Source organism: Pygocentrus nattereri, chromosome 18, assembly GCF_015220715.1.
Source record: "Pygocentrus nattereri isolate fPygNat1 chromosome 18, fPygNat1.pri, whole genome shotgun sequence".
NCBI classification, from domain to species: Eukaryota; Metazoa; Chordata; class Actinopteri; order Characiformes; family Serrasalmidae; genus Pygocentrus; species Pygocentrus nattereri.
Window position 1 is genome coordinate 39457213 of NC_051228.1, and position 17502 is coordinate 39474714.

Sequence of the window (17502 nt, forward strand, 5' to 3'; positions counted from 1 at the left end):
TATATACGTGTATAATTTAATTTACTGCCTGAGTGCTTTTCTCCTTCCACTTTCCTTTCTTTAAACATATTTTTGTTTTATTTTGTTTTTTTATTTTGCTTATGAATTACTACTTTTTTGTTCATATCTACAAAAGTCAAAATACAGAATCTGAAGCAGAGATAAGTACTGGGAATGTAATAAAAACAAAAACACTATTCACATGTTGTACGTACAACCCCAATTCCAGTGAAGTTGGGACGTTGTGTAAAACATCAATAAAAACAGAATACGATGATCTGCAAATCCTTTTCAACTGATATTCAATTGAATCCACTACAAAGACGAGATATTTAATGTTCAAACAGATAAACTTTATTGTTTTTTGTAAATATTCACTCACTTTGAATTTGATGCCTGCAACACGTTCCAAAGAAGTTGGGACAGGGGCAACAAAAGACTGGGAAAGTTGAGGAATGCTGTAAAAACACCTGTTTGGAACATTCCACAGGTGAACAGGTTAACTGGAAACAGGTGAGGGTCATGATTGGGTATAAAGGGAGCATCCCTGAAAGGCTCAGTCGTTCACAAGCAAGGACGGGCGAGGTTCACCACTTAGTAGAACAACTGCGTGAGCAAATAGTCCAACAGCTTAAGATCAACGTTTCTCAACGTGCAACTGCAGGAATTTAGGGATTTCATCATCTACAGTCCATAATATCATCAGAAGATTCAGAGAATCTGGAGAAATCTCTGCAGGTAAGCAGCGAGGCAGAAAACCAACACTGAATGCCGTGACCTTCGACCCCTCAGGCGGCACTGCATTAAAAACCCACATCATTCTGTAACGGATATTCCCACATGGGCTCAGGAACACTTCGGAAAACCACTGTCAGTGAACTCAGTTCGTCGCTCCGTCTACAAGTGCAGGTTAAAACTCTGCCATGCAAAGCGAAGCCACATATCAACACCACCCAGAAACGCCGCCGGCTTCTCTGGGCCGAGCTCATCTGAGATGGACTGACGCAGAGTGGAAAAGTGTCCTGTGGTCTGACGCGTCCACATTTCACACTGTTTCTGGAAATCATGGACGTCGTGTCCTCCGGGCCAAAGAGGAAAAGGACTGTCCGGATTGTTTTCAGCGCAAAGTCCAAAAGCCAGCATCTCTGATGGTGTGGGGGGGGGGGGGGGGGGGGGGGGGGGGGGGGGTGTTAGTGCCCATGGCAGGGGTAACCTGCACATCTGTGAAGGCACCATTAATGCTGAAAGGTCCATACAGGTGTTGGAGCAACATCTGCTGCCATCCAAGCAGCGTCTTTTTCAGGGACGTCCTGCTTATTTCAGCAAGACGATGCCGAGCCACATTCTGCACGTGTTACAACAGCGTGGCTTCGTAGTAAAAGAGTGCGGGTACTAGACTGGCCTGCCTGCAGTCCAGACCGTCTCCCATTGAAAATGTGTGGCGCATTATGAAGCTCAAAATACGACAGCGGAGCCCCCCGGACTGCTGAGAAGCTGAAGCTGAACATCAAGCAGGAATGGGAAAGAATTCCACCTACAAAGCTTCAACAATCAGTGTCCTCAGTTCCCAAATTGAGTGTTAAAGGAAAGGTGATGTAACACAGTGGGAAACACGCCCCTGTCCCAAATTCTCTGGAACGTGTTGCAGGCATCAAATTCAAAATGAGTGAATATTTGCAAAAAACAATAAAGTTTATCTGTTTGAACATTAAATATCTCGTCTTTGTAGTGGATTCAGTTGAAAAGGATTTGCAGATCATCGTTTTCTGTTTTTATTTATGTTTTACACAACGTCCCAACTTCACTGGAATTGGGGTTGTACTATAACGCAATATCACACCTGTTAAATTCATGTAAATCATTAACATAATAAGGCGGTTGGCACAGCCACCCAAATGTTGAAGTTTTTTACAAATGAAGCAAATGCTGTGCGGTCCCTTTTCAGTTCAGTACTCCATCAACTATCAGCTGCCTGTGGTGTCCCACATGTTGGTAGCCATTTACTGCAGTGTTCATAAGGCTATAGGGCACCTACATAAGCACTTCGGGACAAATTGCACAAGCTCATTCCAGCAGTTGCCGTCCATCAAGACGGCTGCGTTCGTCAGTGTTGATATGAAGTTGATATAACCGACGTCAGAGGACCGTAAGATATGTTGCATCAGCATTATCTCCCTCTGACATGGTTTACATGGTGAAACTTTCATGCAACTAGTTGCAGGTTGTGAAAATTACTTGACAGTTATACAAAGCATCTGAAAAACAAAGTTGCATGCAACATATTTGATTAGTCAAGTCCAGTCAGTACTCCAGTATTAGTGAACTAATGGTGCACGCCGTGGTGTAACAATAACATTAAATACACGATAAAAACAGGAAAAGTATGAATTTAAATAGACACTAAAACAAACACTAAACACTAATCGTAAAGATAAACACATTGTAGACAAATGGAATAGTAAAAAAGTAATATAAATATAAGAAGGTCCTGAAACGAACACAGATTAAGGCCTGTGGGTATAAATAGTGCAATTACTTTACTATTTAGACAAATAGGCAGCTAATATTTATGATATACCATATCGCTCTCACTATAAAGTCATCTGCAAGGTGTAATTTACATATTTGTAGCATTTTTTCCTGATATATTTGTTTCCAACTTTCTTTGCCATTCTTTGTTCTACATCTACTTGTCTATCATTTCTCTGTCTATGTTGGATTTAAGAAGTTAAACGTGGAGCATCTCGGTTTCCTCCTTTGGACCCCAGATGAATCTCAGCTCTGTGTAAAATTGGGGTGTACTAAGAGAGGAGGAGACTGATCTAGTTACATACAGTCACGTGAGATAACAGCAGTATGTTCAACAGGATCACGTGATGCTCTTTTGACATTTTGATGGGCTCACAAAGTTGAGACAAAGCTGAGTTTCAAGTGAGGTGCAGGACGCTTTACATTAAGCAACTAAAGTGCAGTTTTGTTTCATGAAGGTTTTGACAAATAAAGTTGAATAACATTTTCACCTAGCCTGAAAGCGAAGCGGTGAATTTATCGGTCAATCTACGTTCCGACTCTCACCTACGGTCACGAGCTTTGGATAGTGACGGAAAGAACGAGATCGCGGATACAAGCGGCCGAAATGAGCTTTCTCCGCAGGGTCGCCGGGCTCTCCCTTAGAGAAGCTTGGCGATTCGGGAGAGGCTCGGAGTAGAGCCGCTGCTCCTCCACGTTGAAAGAAGCCAGTTGAGGTGGTTCGGGCATCTGGTAAGGATGGCCTCTGGACACCTCCCTAGGCCTCCATTCCAGACATGTCCGACGGGGAGGAGACCCCGGGGAAGACCCAGGACACGTTGGAGGGATTATATCTCTCGACTGTCTTGGGAACGCCTCGGCATCCCTCCGGAAGAGCTGGAGGAGGTGGCGGAGGAGAGGGAGGCCTGGGCCTCTTTGCTTAGGCTGCTGCCCCAGTGACCCGGATTCGGATAAGCGGTGGAGGATGGATGGATGGATGGATGGAACATTTTCACCATGTAAATCCAGCAGGAAATACAGTCAGCTGTCATTTCATCCCAGAAGGTGTCATGAACATATGATCAATTAAGTGATGCTTATTAGTCCCACAATGGGGAAACACACACACTAGGGGGCAGTAAGCTCACTTGCAGTGGTGGGCAGCCCTATCCACGGTGCCCAGGGAGCAGTTGGGGGTTAGGTGTCTTGCTCAAGGACACCTCAGTCATGTACTGTCAGCTCTGGGGGTCGAACTGGCAACCAGATCCCTAACCTCCAGCCTAATGACAGATGGTGCATATTGGAATATGCCTTTATAAACAGAGCTTCATGTCAGTTGTCATGAAGGTGCTTGTGTAGGTGTTACAGTCTGCTCACCTCTACTGCCCTTCAGTAAAGAGTGACCTACATTTCTAATAATGTCCAAGATACGTTTTTGAGTATCTTGAGTCAGCAGTAAGCTGCAATTACAGTGCAGGCAGTGTCATCTCACCTGCACCGGTTCCACATTAATACACGTCAGAAAGGGTTACGTACTAGTGAACGATCTGCACTGACCTTCACGTGCCCCCGCCACCGTATTGTCACTGTCATATCAAACAGACCAATAAAAATGGCCCCGACTTACTTCTCTAAAGTTACAGTTTCCGAGATTCAAGGTTCGATAACTGATAGTCCTACCTAGAGGGGTGCTCCTACCAGGTAACATGGAGGGGCTCAACATCCACTCCATGCAACCTCTCCACTGGTGTTCCTCAAGGTTCAGTTCTGGGTCCTCTCCTGTTTTCTCTCTATACCCGCTCACTCGGACATGTTATTTCTTCTCATGGCTTTTCATATCACTGCTATGCTGATGACACACAACTCATCCTTTCTTTTCCTCCTAATGACACACAGGTCTCGACTCGGATCGCAGCATGTCTGGCAGACGTTGCATCGTGGATGACAACCCACCACCTCAAGCTGAACCCAAGCAAGACGGAGATGCTTTACATCCCGGGATCTTCTGGTATTCGGTGTGATCTCTCAATTCCCTTTGAGAACACCCTGATTACTCCATCTACAGAAGCTCGTAGTCTTGGGGTAGTTGTAGATGACCAGCTCTCTTTCACGGCTCATGTTGCTAACCTGACTCGGTCATGCAGATTTCTCCTTTACAACATCCGGAGAATTCGACCTTTTCTCTCTAGAGAGGCCACACAGGTACTCGTTCAGTCTTTAGTCGTCTCTAGACTAGATTACTGTAACTCCCTTCTGGCTGGTCTTCCAATGCGTACCATCAGGCCCCTGCAACTGATCCAGAATGCTGCAGCTCGACTCGTCTTCAACCTTCCTAAATTCAGCCATGTCACTCCACTGCTGCGTTCCCTTCATTGGCTTCCTGTAGCAGCTCGCATCAGATATAAAACCCTGATGTTGGCCTACAAAGCCAAAAATGGTCCAGCTCCTTCCTACTTGAGATCAATGGTGAAAGCTAGATCCGTACCCAGAGACCTTCGTGCTTCAAGTACGGCTCGACATGACCCACCATCTTGCAGATCACAAGGAAAACATGCCTCCAGACTGTTCTCTGTCCTGGAACCAAGGTGGTGGAATGAACTTCCCCTAAGTGTCCGAACAGCAGAATCACTTGCTGTCTTTAAACGACGTCTGAAGACCCGTCTCTTTACACTACACTTATCTAATCACTAACACTGTCTATTAAAGATCTTCACCTCTTTTATTGTTCACTGTATTTTATTACAAACTTTTTTCAGCAGGTTTAGTGTTGTGTAGACTCCGTGTTGAGTTGTAGGTATTTTTCTACTTGTTGTATTTGTTTTAGGTCTCAATGCACAGATAACTTCAGGTAGCAATTTAGAGCAAAGCTCTTTAAAATTTTGTCAACCTTTATTAACATGAGATATTCTGAAGTAATGACAAGCACTTTTGTAAGTCGCTCTGGATAAGAGCGTCTGCTAAATGCCATAAATGTAAATGTAAATATGCATCCTGACAAGCAGCCGAGTGGAGCTGAGCCAAATCAGCTCTTACTGAGGCAACTAACCACAAGGGAGCTGCATTCAAGACAGAAAACAACCGCAAATGTAGACGATGTCAGGGGGTGACGGATTGAAATGAGCCCAAGCTTTCACAACACTGTTGCATAAACCAGGTCAATGGGGGTTCTAAAGAATGCTGGGCCCATTAGAACTGATATCTCCAATCCAAACGATACAACGTCAAGAGAAAACTACAATTTGTGATCTCAATAAGCTTCACGTCTGATGGACTTGGTTACCGTCTGTGGCAGGTTTCCAGTCCATAACCTGGAGTAACATTCAAAACGGCCATAAATCATAAACTGATAAGGACTCTTAACCATAACTGGAACAGCAGGAGTTGTATGAAGAGCAGTACTGAGATTATAAACAAGATATATAAGGGATGAACCTAACATTTATCTTAGGGTATCACTGACTCCGTCTTTAACCGTGAATCAGCACTTTCATTCCATCCACAGATCCTCCTCCCATAACTTACAGTAGCAACAACTTCTACACAACATCTTGGGGACATCGCCTCAGGCCCCTTAGGTCCAGAGTCTGGTCCAGAATCTAAAGCTGGTGATTAAGTGAAGTGCTTGATCAGGTTTGAGCAGGTAAAGCACCAAACTGTGTTGGGTTCCAGTTTATGTAGATATTCTGAAATACATTCTCTATAAATGCTCAAACCATTCTCAACAACATCAGGGCTACAGCTACAATCCTGGTTAAGGATTCAGCCACAATCATGACTGTGGGTAGTGTAGGAATCTTGGTTAGGGTTAGGACTGCACATAGGGTTACAGTTAGAATCATGGGTAAAGTTGTAATTAGGGTTACCATTAAAAATCACTGTTAAGGTAAAAGTTATTGAGTCAGAATCAAGATTTGGGTTACAAATCTAGAACAGTACTTAAAGCAGTTAAGGACATAGAATCACAGTTATGCTTACAGTTACAATCACAGTTGTAGTTACAGTTGGAATCGCAGTTAGACTTTTGGGGTTACAGCTAGAGTCATGGTTAGTGTTACTGCACCCTCAGAAATAAAGGTTCTAGACTGTCTCTGGGTCAGTTCTCCTCTCATCACTGGGGTGGGACCCTCAAGGCTCCGTCTCAGTGCCTTCAGTCAGGGAACATAACTGAACCATAATCCACTGAAATGATGTGTTCTAAGCTGGACTGACTCCACACACCCCGCCTCGCCTCGCCTCCAGGCTTTTACTCTACTGCTCTGGTTTAAAACATTCGGTTATGAAAATTATAAACGATTTCATTTACATTGTTCGCACCTTGATGAAGGAAAAATGTTCCTGCGCTGAGCCTTCATTTCTAACAGGGTGTTAGAATTATGGAAAGCGTTAGAATCACGATCATAGTGAGTGCTGTGGTCAGACTCCGGCTTAGGATTTAGGGTTAGGGTTACCATTAGAATCATGGTTAGAATTAAGGGGTGCAGTTAAAACCACGTTTGGTTTACGGTTATAGTAACAGTTGGGATTTGAGTTGAGGATTAGAATTAGGAACTGAAAATCGATAAATATTCAGCTGAATATAAAGAGAAGACCGTCACATCTACACAGTCTAATTTGAACCAGTTAAATAAAGCTTCAACCACCATGCAAGACAAATTCTATACATCACAATCTAATGAATCCGCCCCATCCTCACCCTCCGTGTTTATGCCGTGTGTTCTCGCCCAGATAGACGTCCTTGTGTTTGCGGCGGCTGGGAAACTGGCTTTCGCTGAGCAGGGTGGTGGGCCACAGCCATGCCAGGTACAGCAGCCTCAGCGCCAGTGCTGTTGGCTTCATGGCTGAGGATGGAGCTCCAGGGAGAAGAAGAGAGTGGCTCCCTGGTCTCAGAACATCTGGCGAGGGCTCAGCATGACATGGACATACCCTTTATCCTGCGAGTCCATCCATCTCCAGGCGTATCCCATTCCTCCTCTCACCTCACACACTCAACGCGGCGCCATCAAATCCCCCACGGGTGACTGCGCTTACATGGTAGTTGGTATTTACCGTAGAAAATCCCCCGGCTGGGCACCACAAGTTCTCCAGGCTCCTCTGTGTGTGGGTGTGGAATATGTGCTAGGTACTCTGTGCGCTTTCAGGACATAGTATTTTGTTCCCCGGCACCCTCCCCCTCTCCCCGATTAAAACCAAATATCAATTTATTCCTATAATGACAAAAGAATGACGTTAATTCCTCTCTAATCTTCTTATGTGCGGCTGCTGAAATCTTTTAGTAACCCACAAACTCAAGCTGAGAGAGAGCGGGCGGAGGGGGCGGAGGGGGTGGAGGGGGCGGAGGGGGCAGAGGGGGCGGGGGTGAGCACAACCAGATATGTTTCTAATCATGAGTCTGTCTCAGCAAAGAATTAAAAAAAAAAGAGAACACTAGCCCATTTTTTGGGAAATATTAAGTACCATCAGGGTTTGCCTAAAAATGGCTGATGGTTTTAACCCATCTCTGAAGAGAATGAGATAAGCACAGCGCCGTCACTGTTTCTGGGACAAGAGTCACAGATGCCAGCTATTCCTGGCTTTGCTTGAATATTAATGTTTATTACCCACATCTGGATGGTCTTATCAAGCCGATATGTTCGGCTCCCAGCGGACCCAAGCCGAGAGACATGGTGTCACGCTGGTCATCAAGATTTGACCGAAGGAAAGATGGATGGTTCTTTAAATAACCAACTAAGGTCTTTTGCTAAAACTGTATCTTGAAGCCAAGCACCAGTTAAAAACTATTATCTTAAAGAATGTAGACCTAAGCCTTCAGCTCGGGCCTCAGCAAACATGCAGAAAAAACACATCTTCAACAATGTTCGTGTCTGCTAGCGCCCCTATGGGACTCTAGTAGTATGTTTTTTTTACTGTTGTTGTTTAAACAGTAATGAAGGTTCTGTTCAGGTCCGTTTCTCCTTCATCAAGGTACCAACAGTGTAGATGTTCCCTCAAAGCTCCAGCAGTGGGTTTAAGGTCTGATTGTGGAGCTTAAATCAGGTTCTCCAGGTGAAATGTTGGTGTTTGTTCCTTTTCATAACCGAATGTTTTAAACCAGAGCAGTAGAGTAAAAGCCTGGAGGCGAGGCGAGGCGGGGTGTGTGGAGTCAGTCCAGCTTAGAACACATCATTTCAGTGGATTATGGTTCAGTTATGTTCCCTGACTAAAGGTACTGAGATGGAGCCTTGAGGGTTCTACCCCAGTGATGAGAGGAGAACTGACCCAGAGACAGTCTAGAACCTTTATTTCTGAGAGTGTATATGTCAGATTTCTAGCACCACTCATACTTGTGGTCAGTGACATATCCAGGACTTAGACTGACGTAAATCAACGTGATTGGTTAATTTCACTGTAAATTCCCACTTATGTTAGTCATTAATCTGACAAGTTAGGCTAATCTGAGAAGTGGGGCAGTCGTGGGCTGGAGGTCAGGGAACCAGCCTCGTCACCAGAAGGTCGCCGGTTTGATCCCCAGAGCTGACAGTCCATGACTGAGGTGTCCGTGAGCAAGACACCTAACCCCCAGGTGCTGTGGATAGGGCTGCCCACCGCTCTGGGCAAGTGTGCTCACTGCCCCCTAGTGTGTATGTGGTGTTTTACTTAAACGCGGAGGTGAAATTTCCCCGTTGTGGGACTAATAATGGTCACTTAATGGGACAGATAGCTTGGCAGTATCTAGTCTCGTGGTGTGAGATGTAATGAAAATATCTGGGGACAACCATCAGGCATTTTGGGCTAAATGTTAGCAGTAATATAGGGTGGGAACAAATTGATAGTGAAATTTTAAAAACAGTACAATGCGTCGTGAAGGGAGGGCGATTGTGCTCTCAACAACAACAAGATCTAATGTTATTATTGCTGAAGTTCCCCTAATAGCTCCCATGTGGATGTGATCATGTGCAGAGAACAGGAAGTCAACGTTAAAAATCATCGTCATCTTTAGTGAGAGAAACACAGTTCAGTTAGCTTAGGAGAGCGATTTGCTAGCTGGCTTGTTTGGCTTGTGTTACTGGACATTAAAGGAGCACAGGCTAGATTTGGGCTGGGTTCTAGAGGAGGTCCAGCTCTCGTTAGGGGCAGATTGCACCACAATCCAGCACCTAAACCTTGACTGGTTGTTCTCAGAAGAGTACTCTCAGTACGGGATCCTACCGTGCTGCATCTACCTACTACTATCCTGATTGGACAGTTTTCTGTTGGGGGTCTCATTCTTTTCATTTCCAACCAAAACGTAATAATAAAATAAGAGCATTACTTCAACACCTACAGAGCTGAAATATAACATGTATGATAATTATATAAGATAAAAGTGCACAAAAATGTATAGACGTATTTGTTTCACAGAAATCTTCAGGTCATCTCTGAAGACCTAGGAGGCCCTGAACGTCTTACTGCTCAAAATAATGCCCAGACTAACTGACCTGACTGAGAATCTGGGGATAAAAGACTGTAATTTGGGGCACACAGGACACGACTCAATGGCTCTGCCTCTCCAGTACTGTTCCCCTTTCATTGAGTGCACAGAAAGCCGAGCGTCCAATTTCTTTGCTGTAAACAGACAGACTTCCTTTCCTTTTTTTAAGTGTCTTATACTGAGACTGACCCCTCCCTAAGCTTAAGCCTTACCCCTGACATCGTTAAGTGATGTGCTAAGATGAGGTTTGTTCCTGACCTTGGCTTTAGTTCAGTCAGTGTCAGCCACACCTGCCCTGTGTGGCTGATCGGTTTCTTTACGTTCTCAGTGGCCCATGTGGGTCCACACTCTCATGACTAAATAACGTAGACGTTAGTGTTATAGTAGTTACTGAATTATACGTCTTAAAATTAATAAGTAAATAATAATCCAGGAATTTAAGGATTTAGCTTCAAAGTTCCCCACAACGAGCTGTTCCTCCTCTGGCAAACACACGAGCACCACACTGTGTCTGTAATTACATGCATCTCTTTGTTCCTCCATTCCACTCTCAGCTGCTCCTGCTTCTGATCCCTCCATCCCTTTGTTCTGTTCTTAGCTACAATCTGATCAGGCTAATATGAGGCTGTGAAGATATTAGACTTGACTCCAACTGGTGCTCTCACCATGAATACAGGATTATTCAGGATAGGATTTCACGCTTACTTACATACTTCAAATATGTACATCACTTCCACATGAATGAAATATTTCACTGCACCAGAGTCTCATTCATTTACTTAATAATCACTGCTTTGATACACGTTTTTTCCCAAAAAAATCGGGAAGCTGTGCAGAGTGTAAATAAATAATAAAAAATGTGCAAATCATGTAAACCATATTTTTAAAGGAAAATGTTACAAAGACAAAATGTCAAATGTTGAAACTAAGAAATTTTTATTGTATTTTGAAAAATATTTGCCCATTTTGAATTTAATGCCAACAACATGTTCCAAAAAAGCTGGGACGGGAGCAACAAAGGGCTGGTAAAGTTGTCTAAAGCTAGACACCTGGCCGTTGACTGGAAGCAGAAACGGTCAAAAAAAGCATCCCAGAAGTAAAGAGGAGGAGGGTCACCACTCTGAAAGACGGCACCATCAAATAGAGCAACAGTTTAAGAAGAACGTTCCTCAACATAAAACAGCAAAGAGCTTCTGCTTTTCATCGTCTACGGTGCAGAATATCATTAAAGACTCAGAGAATCTGGAGAAATCTCTGTCTGTGAGGGACGAGGCTGAACACCAGTATCTGCTGGCCGTGATCTTTGGGCCCTCAGGCAGCGCTGCATTAAAAACAGACATGATTCTGTAGTGGAAATCACTGCATGGGCTCAGAAACACTTCTGAAAACCACTGACTGTGAACACAGTTCATCACTGCATCCACAAACGCTGTTAAACTCTAAAACACAAAGAAGAACCCAAATATAAACAGGATCCAGAAACGCTGCCACCTTCTCTGGGCCTGACCTCATTTAAAATGGACTGAGGGGAAGTGGAAAAGTGTCCGGCGGTCCGACGAACCAACATTTGAAATTCTTTAGGAAATCATGGACACTGTGTCCTCCAGGCTGAAGACCACTCAGCTTGTTATCAGAGCTCAGTTCTAAAGCCAGTATTCATGATGGTTTAGGGGACATTAGTGCTCATGGCCTGGGTGACGTGCTCATCTGTGAAGGCTCCATTAAAGCTGAATGATATAAACATGTTTTATCAACATCTGCTGCCGTCCAGACGACGTCTTTTTCAGGGAAGGCCTTGATTATTTCAGCAAGACGATGTCAAACCACATTCTGCATCTAAAATAATCCACAGAGAAAACATTTAAATGTTCTTTCTCTTTCCAACAACAACATTTATTTGTATAGCACTTTTTACAACTAGTGCTGTCTCAAAGCAGCTTTACACAAAAGCAGTTTATGGAAGGCTTGTCAAAAAATAAGAAGAAGAATAAAGAGAAAAAGGAGTCCATGTATAGATGTAAGGAACTAAATCCGGGTCCAGGCCCCCATGAGTGAGCCAGAGGCAACCGTGGTGAGGAAAAACTCCCTAGCAGTAAGAGGAAGAAACCTCGAGAGGAGCCCAGGCTCAAGGGAGGAACCCATCCTCCTCTGGCTGAGCCTGGATGAAGAGAGAATGACAGAGTAATGAGATTGTATGATAAGATAAAACAAAGAAGCTTAGAGCTTGACCATCTCTCAGAAATATTCTTTAGTAAGAAATAAACCTGGTTTATATAGTTGAAATAGTTCATATGCGGTGGTTGGTTGGTGTAGTGGGTAACACCTCTACCTTCTACGCCGTAGACTGGGGTTCAGGCCCTGCCTGGATAAGCACCCTACACTATATCAATGAGTCCTTGGGCAAGACTCCTAACACCACCTTCATCTCCCTGTGTAAAATGATTGAACTGTAAGTCATTCTGGATAAGAGCCTTTGCCAAATGCTGTAAATGGAATATGCCATAGTCATTCATTATAAGTTGAACATGACGCTGCTGTCGGAAGAAAACCTCGTAAAATAGTAGCTTTACTGGAGAAGGAAAAAACTTCACTTTCAATGGAACCAGAATTTTTCCCCTGTCATTTTGGGTCATTTCTTTTAGGCCATTCATCATAAAATTTACAAACAGTGTGAAGAGTAACGGCCAAATTATGTCAAAAACTGAAAAATGCCAAAAATGGAGATACAAGGTTTTCTTCCGACAGCAACGACAAAGTATATTGCATAATGTAATTGTGGGACATCATTTATGCAGGACTGATTATCCCGTTATACCAACTGGTCTGACTGTAATTAATTATTTAATTTGTGAGATAACTCTCTGTAAACATTGCGACACAACGCCTGACGCATAAACGCCTGCCTTCCTGAGATATGCATCGTGTGATAAATAGGGCTTGTGAAGTGGCCTACATTAAAGCTGTTGTGCAACCGGGCAATGCTTTGTTTTGGATTACATATCTTGGACTGCAGTGAAGAGGACAGAGAGATTTGAATGTTTTAAATGTATTTAAACCGTCTAGTTTCTGGTCTGCTTCACCTCCTTTTAGAAAGCAATTGGGTTCCTGAGATTGTCGGAGTGTAGACTGCATCATAAATCTAAAACCCGGATTAGTGACTATATGGCTGGAATTCTAAAGCACCATTTAGCGTTCTCACAAATGGAAGCCTGTATATGTTAAACTGTACACGAGCTGCTGTTAAATATACAATGGAGATACGTGTAGTATCCGACCACACGGCGTCCACAGTGGGTACGTCCATATAGACAGGCCACGCATGCGACCTCCCCGTGTTGGACTGAAAAGTAGGATTAAAATAAAGTGAGGCTTTCTTATTTAAAGTGAGGCTTTCTTATTTAAAACAGTAAAAACACAGATGAAGATAATAGCCATAAAAACATGGACACTCTTGGGCAATTTTTCAGTCTAGTAGAATAAACATCATTGCAGTAAACACACAAAAAACCCACTACAGTGAGAATCACTTTGAACTTTCTAGGATTTAAGATGATTTTAACAAATAATAAAGAGAGAAGGTCGCACGGAGCGAGAAAGAGGCACAGACCGAGAGTGAGACGAGGTATATGAAGTACGTCTAAAGGTATAGGGGTGGGAGAAGGTTGAGAATCAATAATAAAATTGCGGCAGCCAGATCGGTAATCCCAGTCCGGTGACATTCTCCTCTAATCTGGGATTAGAGTCCGATTGAGGGCAGAGATGAGTGCTGCCATCTCAGAGAAACATGCACGTGCCTTTGAGTGCAGCGGCTAGGAGTTGGCCGTTTTAGCTGACCTGGGATCAGCTGAGGCAAAACCTCCCTCATTGTAAATGGAAACCATGAGTGGACCTCAGACCTCCGAGCGCACAAAAGGCCAAGTCCTAACTTCAGTCAGAGCTCTATACACAGAGACGCACAATAGGCCCTTTGTGGTCCACAGAGCAGAACTGCACACGTGGTCCACTCTTTAAAATAAAGGTCCCAGGAGCAGATGCCATGAAAAATATATTCTATATATACTTCTTGAAGAGAAGAGTGAACAGATTTCTGAAAATGAGACTCTTAAAGTTTCTACATGCCAATTAAAGACTGTTTCTACCCAAGCAAAGAACCTTTTGGGAACCTTTTAGGGATACACCGGTATGAGAGTTGTGGTCACAGTAGTCCAGCATTGCCTGAACATTCTTCTGTTCCAGAGAGAATTTATACACTGGAGTCCAAACGTCTGAGACCACACTGAAAATGTGATATTTTATGTGTTAAATGAAAGACCTATAAAGACGCTGTGGCACATTTATTCTGGTTTAGCCCCACATTCAGAGCCAGAGGTGTTTGTTATTCTGACGCATATAAAATTGACCAGACCCTGAAATCGCTTTCCTAGGAGGCTCATCAAACAGGGTCCCTGCAAGATCCAGGTGATCCAGCGAGGCATGACAATAGCTAAAAACTATTTTAATGGTCTGGAACAAAGAATCTGTGCCTGAGTACTGAGAACCGACGGGTGTGATGGGCACGAATGGGCAAAGTTTACTCTTACTGTTTATTTGCTTGCTTTGCTGTTGTAATGGAGATATTATTTATATATATATATATATATATATATATATATATATATATATACACACACACACACACACACACACACACACACACACACACACAGTACTATACAAAAGTCTTAGGCACCCAAGACACATTTTCAAAATCTAATATATATATATAATTAGTGATTTTCTGGATGTGAGTGTGTTTTGGTGTGTTTGTTTACCCATTTCCAAACCTCAGTATTATATAATATTATTTATATTATATCATATGTAGTTAAAAAGCAGCTCCTGGTTTGACCAATCAGTGCTCAGTAAATTGAGCTCATGATGTAATTGATGATATTAACGAGTCTCTGTGGCGGCTGTGAAGGTGTCCAGGAAAAATATGGAGCCGAGAAATTCTTGTTACTTTTTATAGTTTTTGAATTATGAATACGACTTTATTCTAATGTATATTGTGATAAACTCCCTGCTGAGGTACATCGTTTAAAACTTTGCTTAGATGCCTAAAACTCTCACACAGTGCTGTATAAAGGAGGAAAGTCTTGTATTTCATTGAAACAGGAAATAAAAAACAGAATCTTAAACAAATGAAGAAGAAATGTTTAAAATTCTGCTCCATTTCATTCAAAGTTCTGCTCTATTTTACATAAAAGCTAATTTGTGAAATGCAGCCTGTTGAGGGCTTTTTACAAGAAGCTCTTTTTTGTCTTATTAGTTCCATTGAAGCAAATGTTCAAACAACTCTCAGGTAGATTTGATCAACGGACCCTTATTAGTCCCACAAACGGGGAAATTCCACCTCTGCATTTACCCCATCAGTGCAGTGAAACACCACATACACACTAGTGAGTACACACACACTAGGGGGCAGTGAGCACACTTGCCCGGGGCGGTGGGCAGCCCAATCCACAGCACCCAGGGAGCAGTTGAGGGTTTTACTCAAGGGCACTTCAATCATGCACTGTCAGCTCAGAAAAAACAACCCCCCACCCCAAACAGCCTCAAGTCGACCGAACACAGATGTCTAACGAGTCCGAGCCAAACTCAGTAAAATCATTTGTAAGACAAAATGTATTAAATAAGAAAGGAATGAAAAATAGAAGCATTTTCACCCATAGACTCCACTGTATATCATCAAATATTGTTTTAAAACATTGGTCAAAGCCAATTTTTAAAAGCAATGATCTGTTTATACTGATATGATTCCATATCCTTTATTTTTTCAAATTTAAATAACAAAAAAAAAAAATCTGAAAAATGAAATCAGACTTTTATCTTTGAGATGCTTCACAGATGGCATGTACTCTTACAGAATAGCGGCCCGAGTTGTTGATCATATGATTCTGCAAAAAGCCTTTGGTACAGAACTTGTGCATAACGTAGCGGTTCCGTCTATAAAGGTTCTAAACGTTCACACCTCACATTTTCACAAATAACTCTAACCCGGGGAAGCATGCATGGCTTTTCTGTGGCATCTCCTCAGATAACCATTGGCACCTCTATTAGAAGCAAACAACCAGGCCAAGACGCTTTTATTCTGAAAGTTCAGCGACGTTTCACTGCCCATGCAGTAAAAGCTGGACGCTTTGTGAAAGGATTCAGGTGTAAACCTGTCACAGTTCATCCTGTGCCGCTTCAGCTGGTTACTGACTGGCTTGGGCACAGAAACAACTTTGGAAATGGAAAGTTTTTAGGCATCTCCACTCAAGCTTTCTCTGTTTGGCCATTCTCTAAAAACGGCTCATTGCTAGAAGCACTTTACTGGAAAATATCTAACGACACTTGTGCTTACACCCATATGGTGTTATGTCTGTATCTAAATTAGACCCTAGCCTCCCGGCAGCACGTAGCAGCATGTCAGGGCTATCCTTGAAGTGGACCGTCTGGCCTCAGGCAGTTAGACAGGAATGCGTCTACCCACCTCACCGCTGCCCCCAGTGGTCAAAGAGCGCAACCTCAGACATGCCAGCGCATGTAGACCTCACTGAAACAGCTCACCTCACTTCACAAGACCACACTTGTGATAGTAAAGGCAGCAAAATATTTGGAGCAATGCCACAGAACAAACACATCCGCTTCTTGACCCATACGATTGTGCCAAGAACCGTTTGGACCTTTTATATTGAGTCATCTTTGAAACATCAGCCTTAAAAGGTTCCTTCACGGGTAGAGAACCTATTATCTCTACCAGTGTAACCTACTGTACTGATTTGCTCAGTAAAAAAAAAAAAGAAAAACAACTAAGAAGTTCTGCTGTGGTGTGAACTGGAACACAGCCCATTCACCACTGCACCGTCTCTCCTTTAAAAGGAAGCTGAGGTTTCAGCCAATGACGTCATGGAGATCTGTTCTCCTTTGGTGAAGCTGCTGTAGTCAAACCACAGAGGATACAGAGCTGTTCACAGTCACAGTGAGAGACGAAGGGGCCAGAATGCTTGAAACACTTCTATATTTAGACTCTCAGCAAAGACCAAACAGCAATAAACAGAGATAAAGCTTTATATAGCGTTATCCTCTTAAAGCCTGAGGGTTTGTTTGTGGTCCGGCTGCACAATCGCTCTCGTCTGTGACCACATAACTTGCATAGTCCTACTGTAGCTCAAAGTTTGTGAGCTCAGACTGTGCCGTCAACATGGTGCTAGTATGAGGGAGGGGGAGAACTCTGAGAACCTGAGCTGGAGTTCTGGGCGGCTTCTGCCTGTAGCTAGAAGGCCAGACCCCCTCATAGCTGTAGCAGGACTGATGTAGGACTGAGGAACAGGGAGGAGGATGGGGTGGTGGTGGTGGGGACTGCAATCTCTTCGTCACGGGAGTGGAAGGTAAGGATATGAATGTATAGAGCGTTGGATTGAAAGAAGGAGGGGCTTCTGCCATGCTCCTCCCCCTAAACGTCAGTTAGAACATAACTACATTCGTTACAGATTAAGAGGCCTTTATTAGTCCCAAACAGGGAA

The 17502-nt window shown here is 43.3% G+C and overlaps 1 protein-coding gene across 2 annotated transcripts in view; it reads right to left on the reverse strand.

Moving 5' to 3' along the window:
- gabrr3a (gamma-aminobutyric acid type A receptor subunit rho3a) overlaps window positions 1–17502 on the reverse strand; it is a 48899-nt gene that overhangs the window by 30224 nt on the left and 1173 nt on the right. The window contains exon 1 of one of the 2 annotated variants that reach the window (XM_017722499.2): window positions 7202–7344. The exons of the other annotated variant lie outside the window; for it this stretch is intronic. Within the exon in view, the coding sequence (XP_017577988.1) occupies window positions 7202–7344 (143 nt within the window). Of the gene's footprint in view, window positions 1–7201; window positions 7345–17502 lie in introns of those variants that run through there. 2 annotated transcript variants of the gene reach the window in all.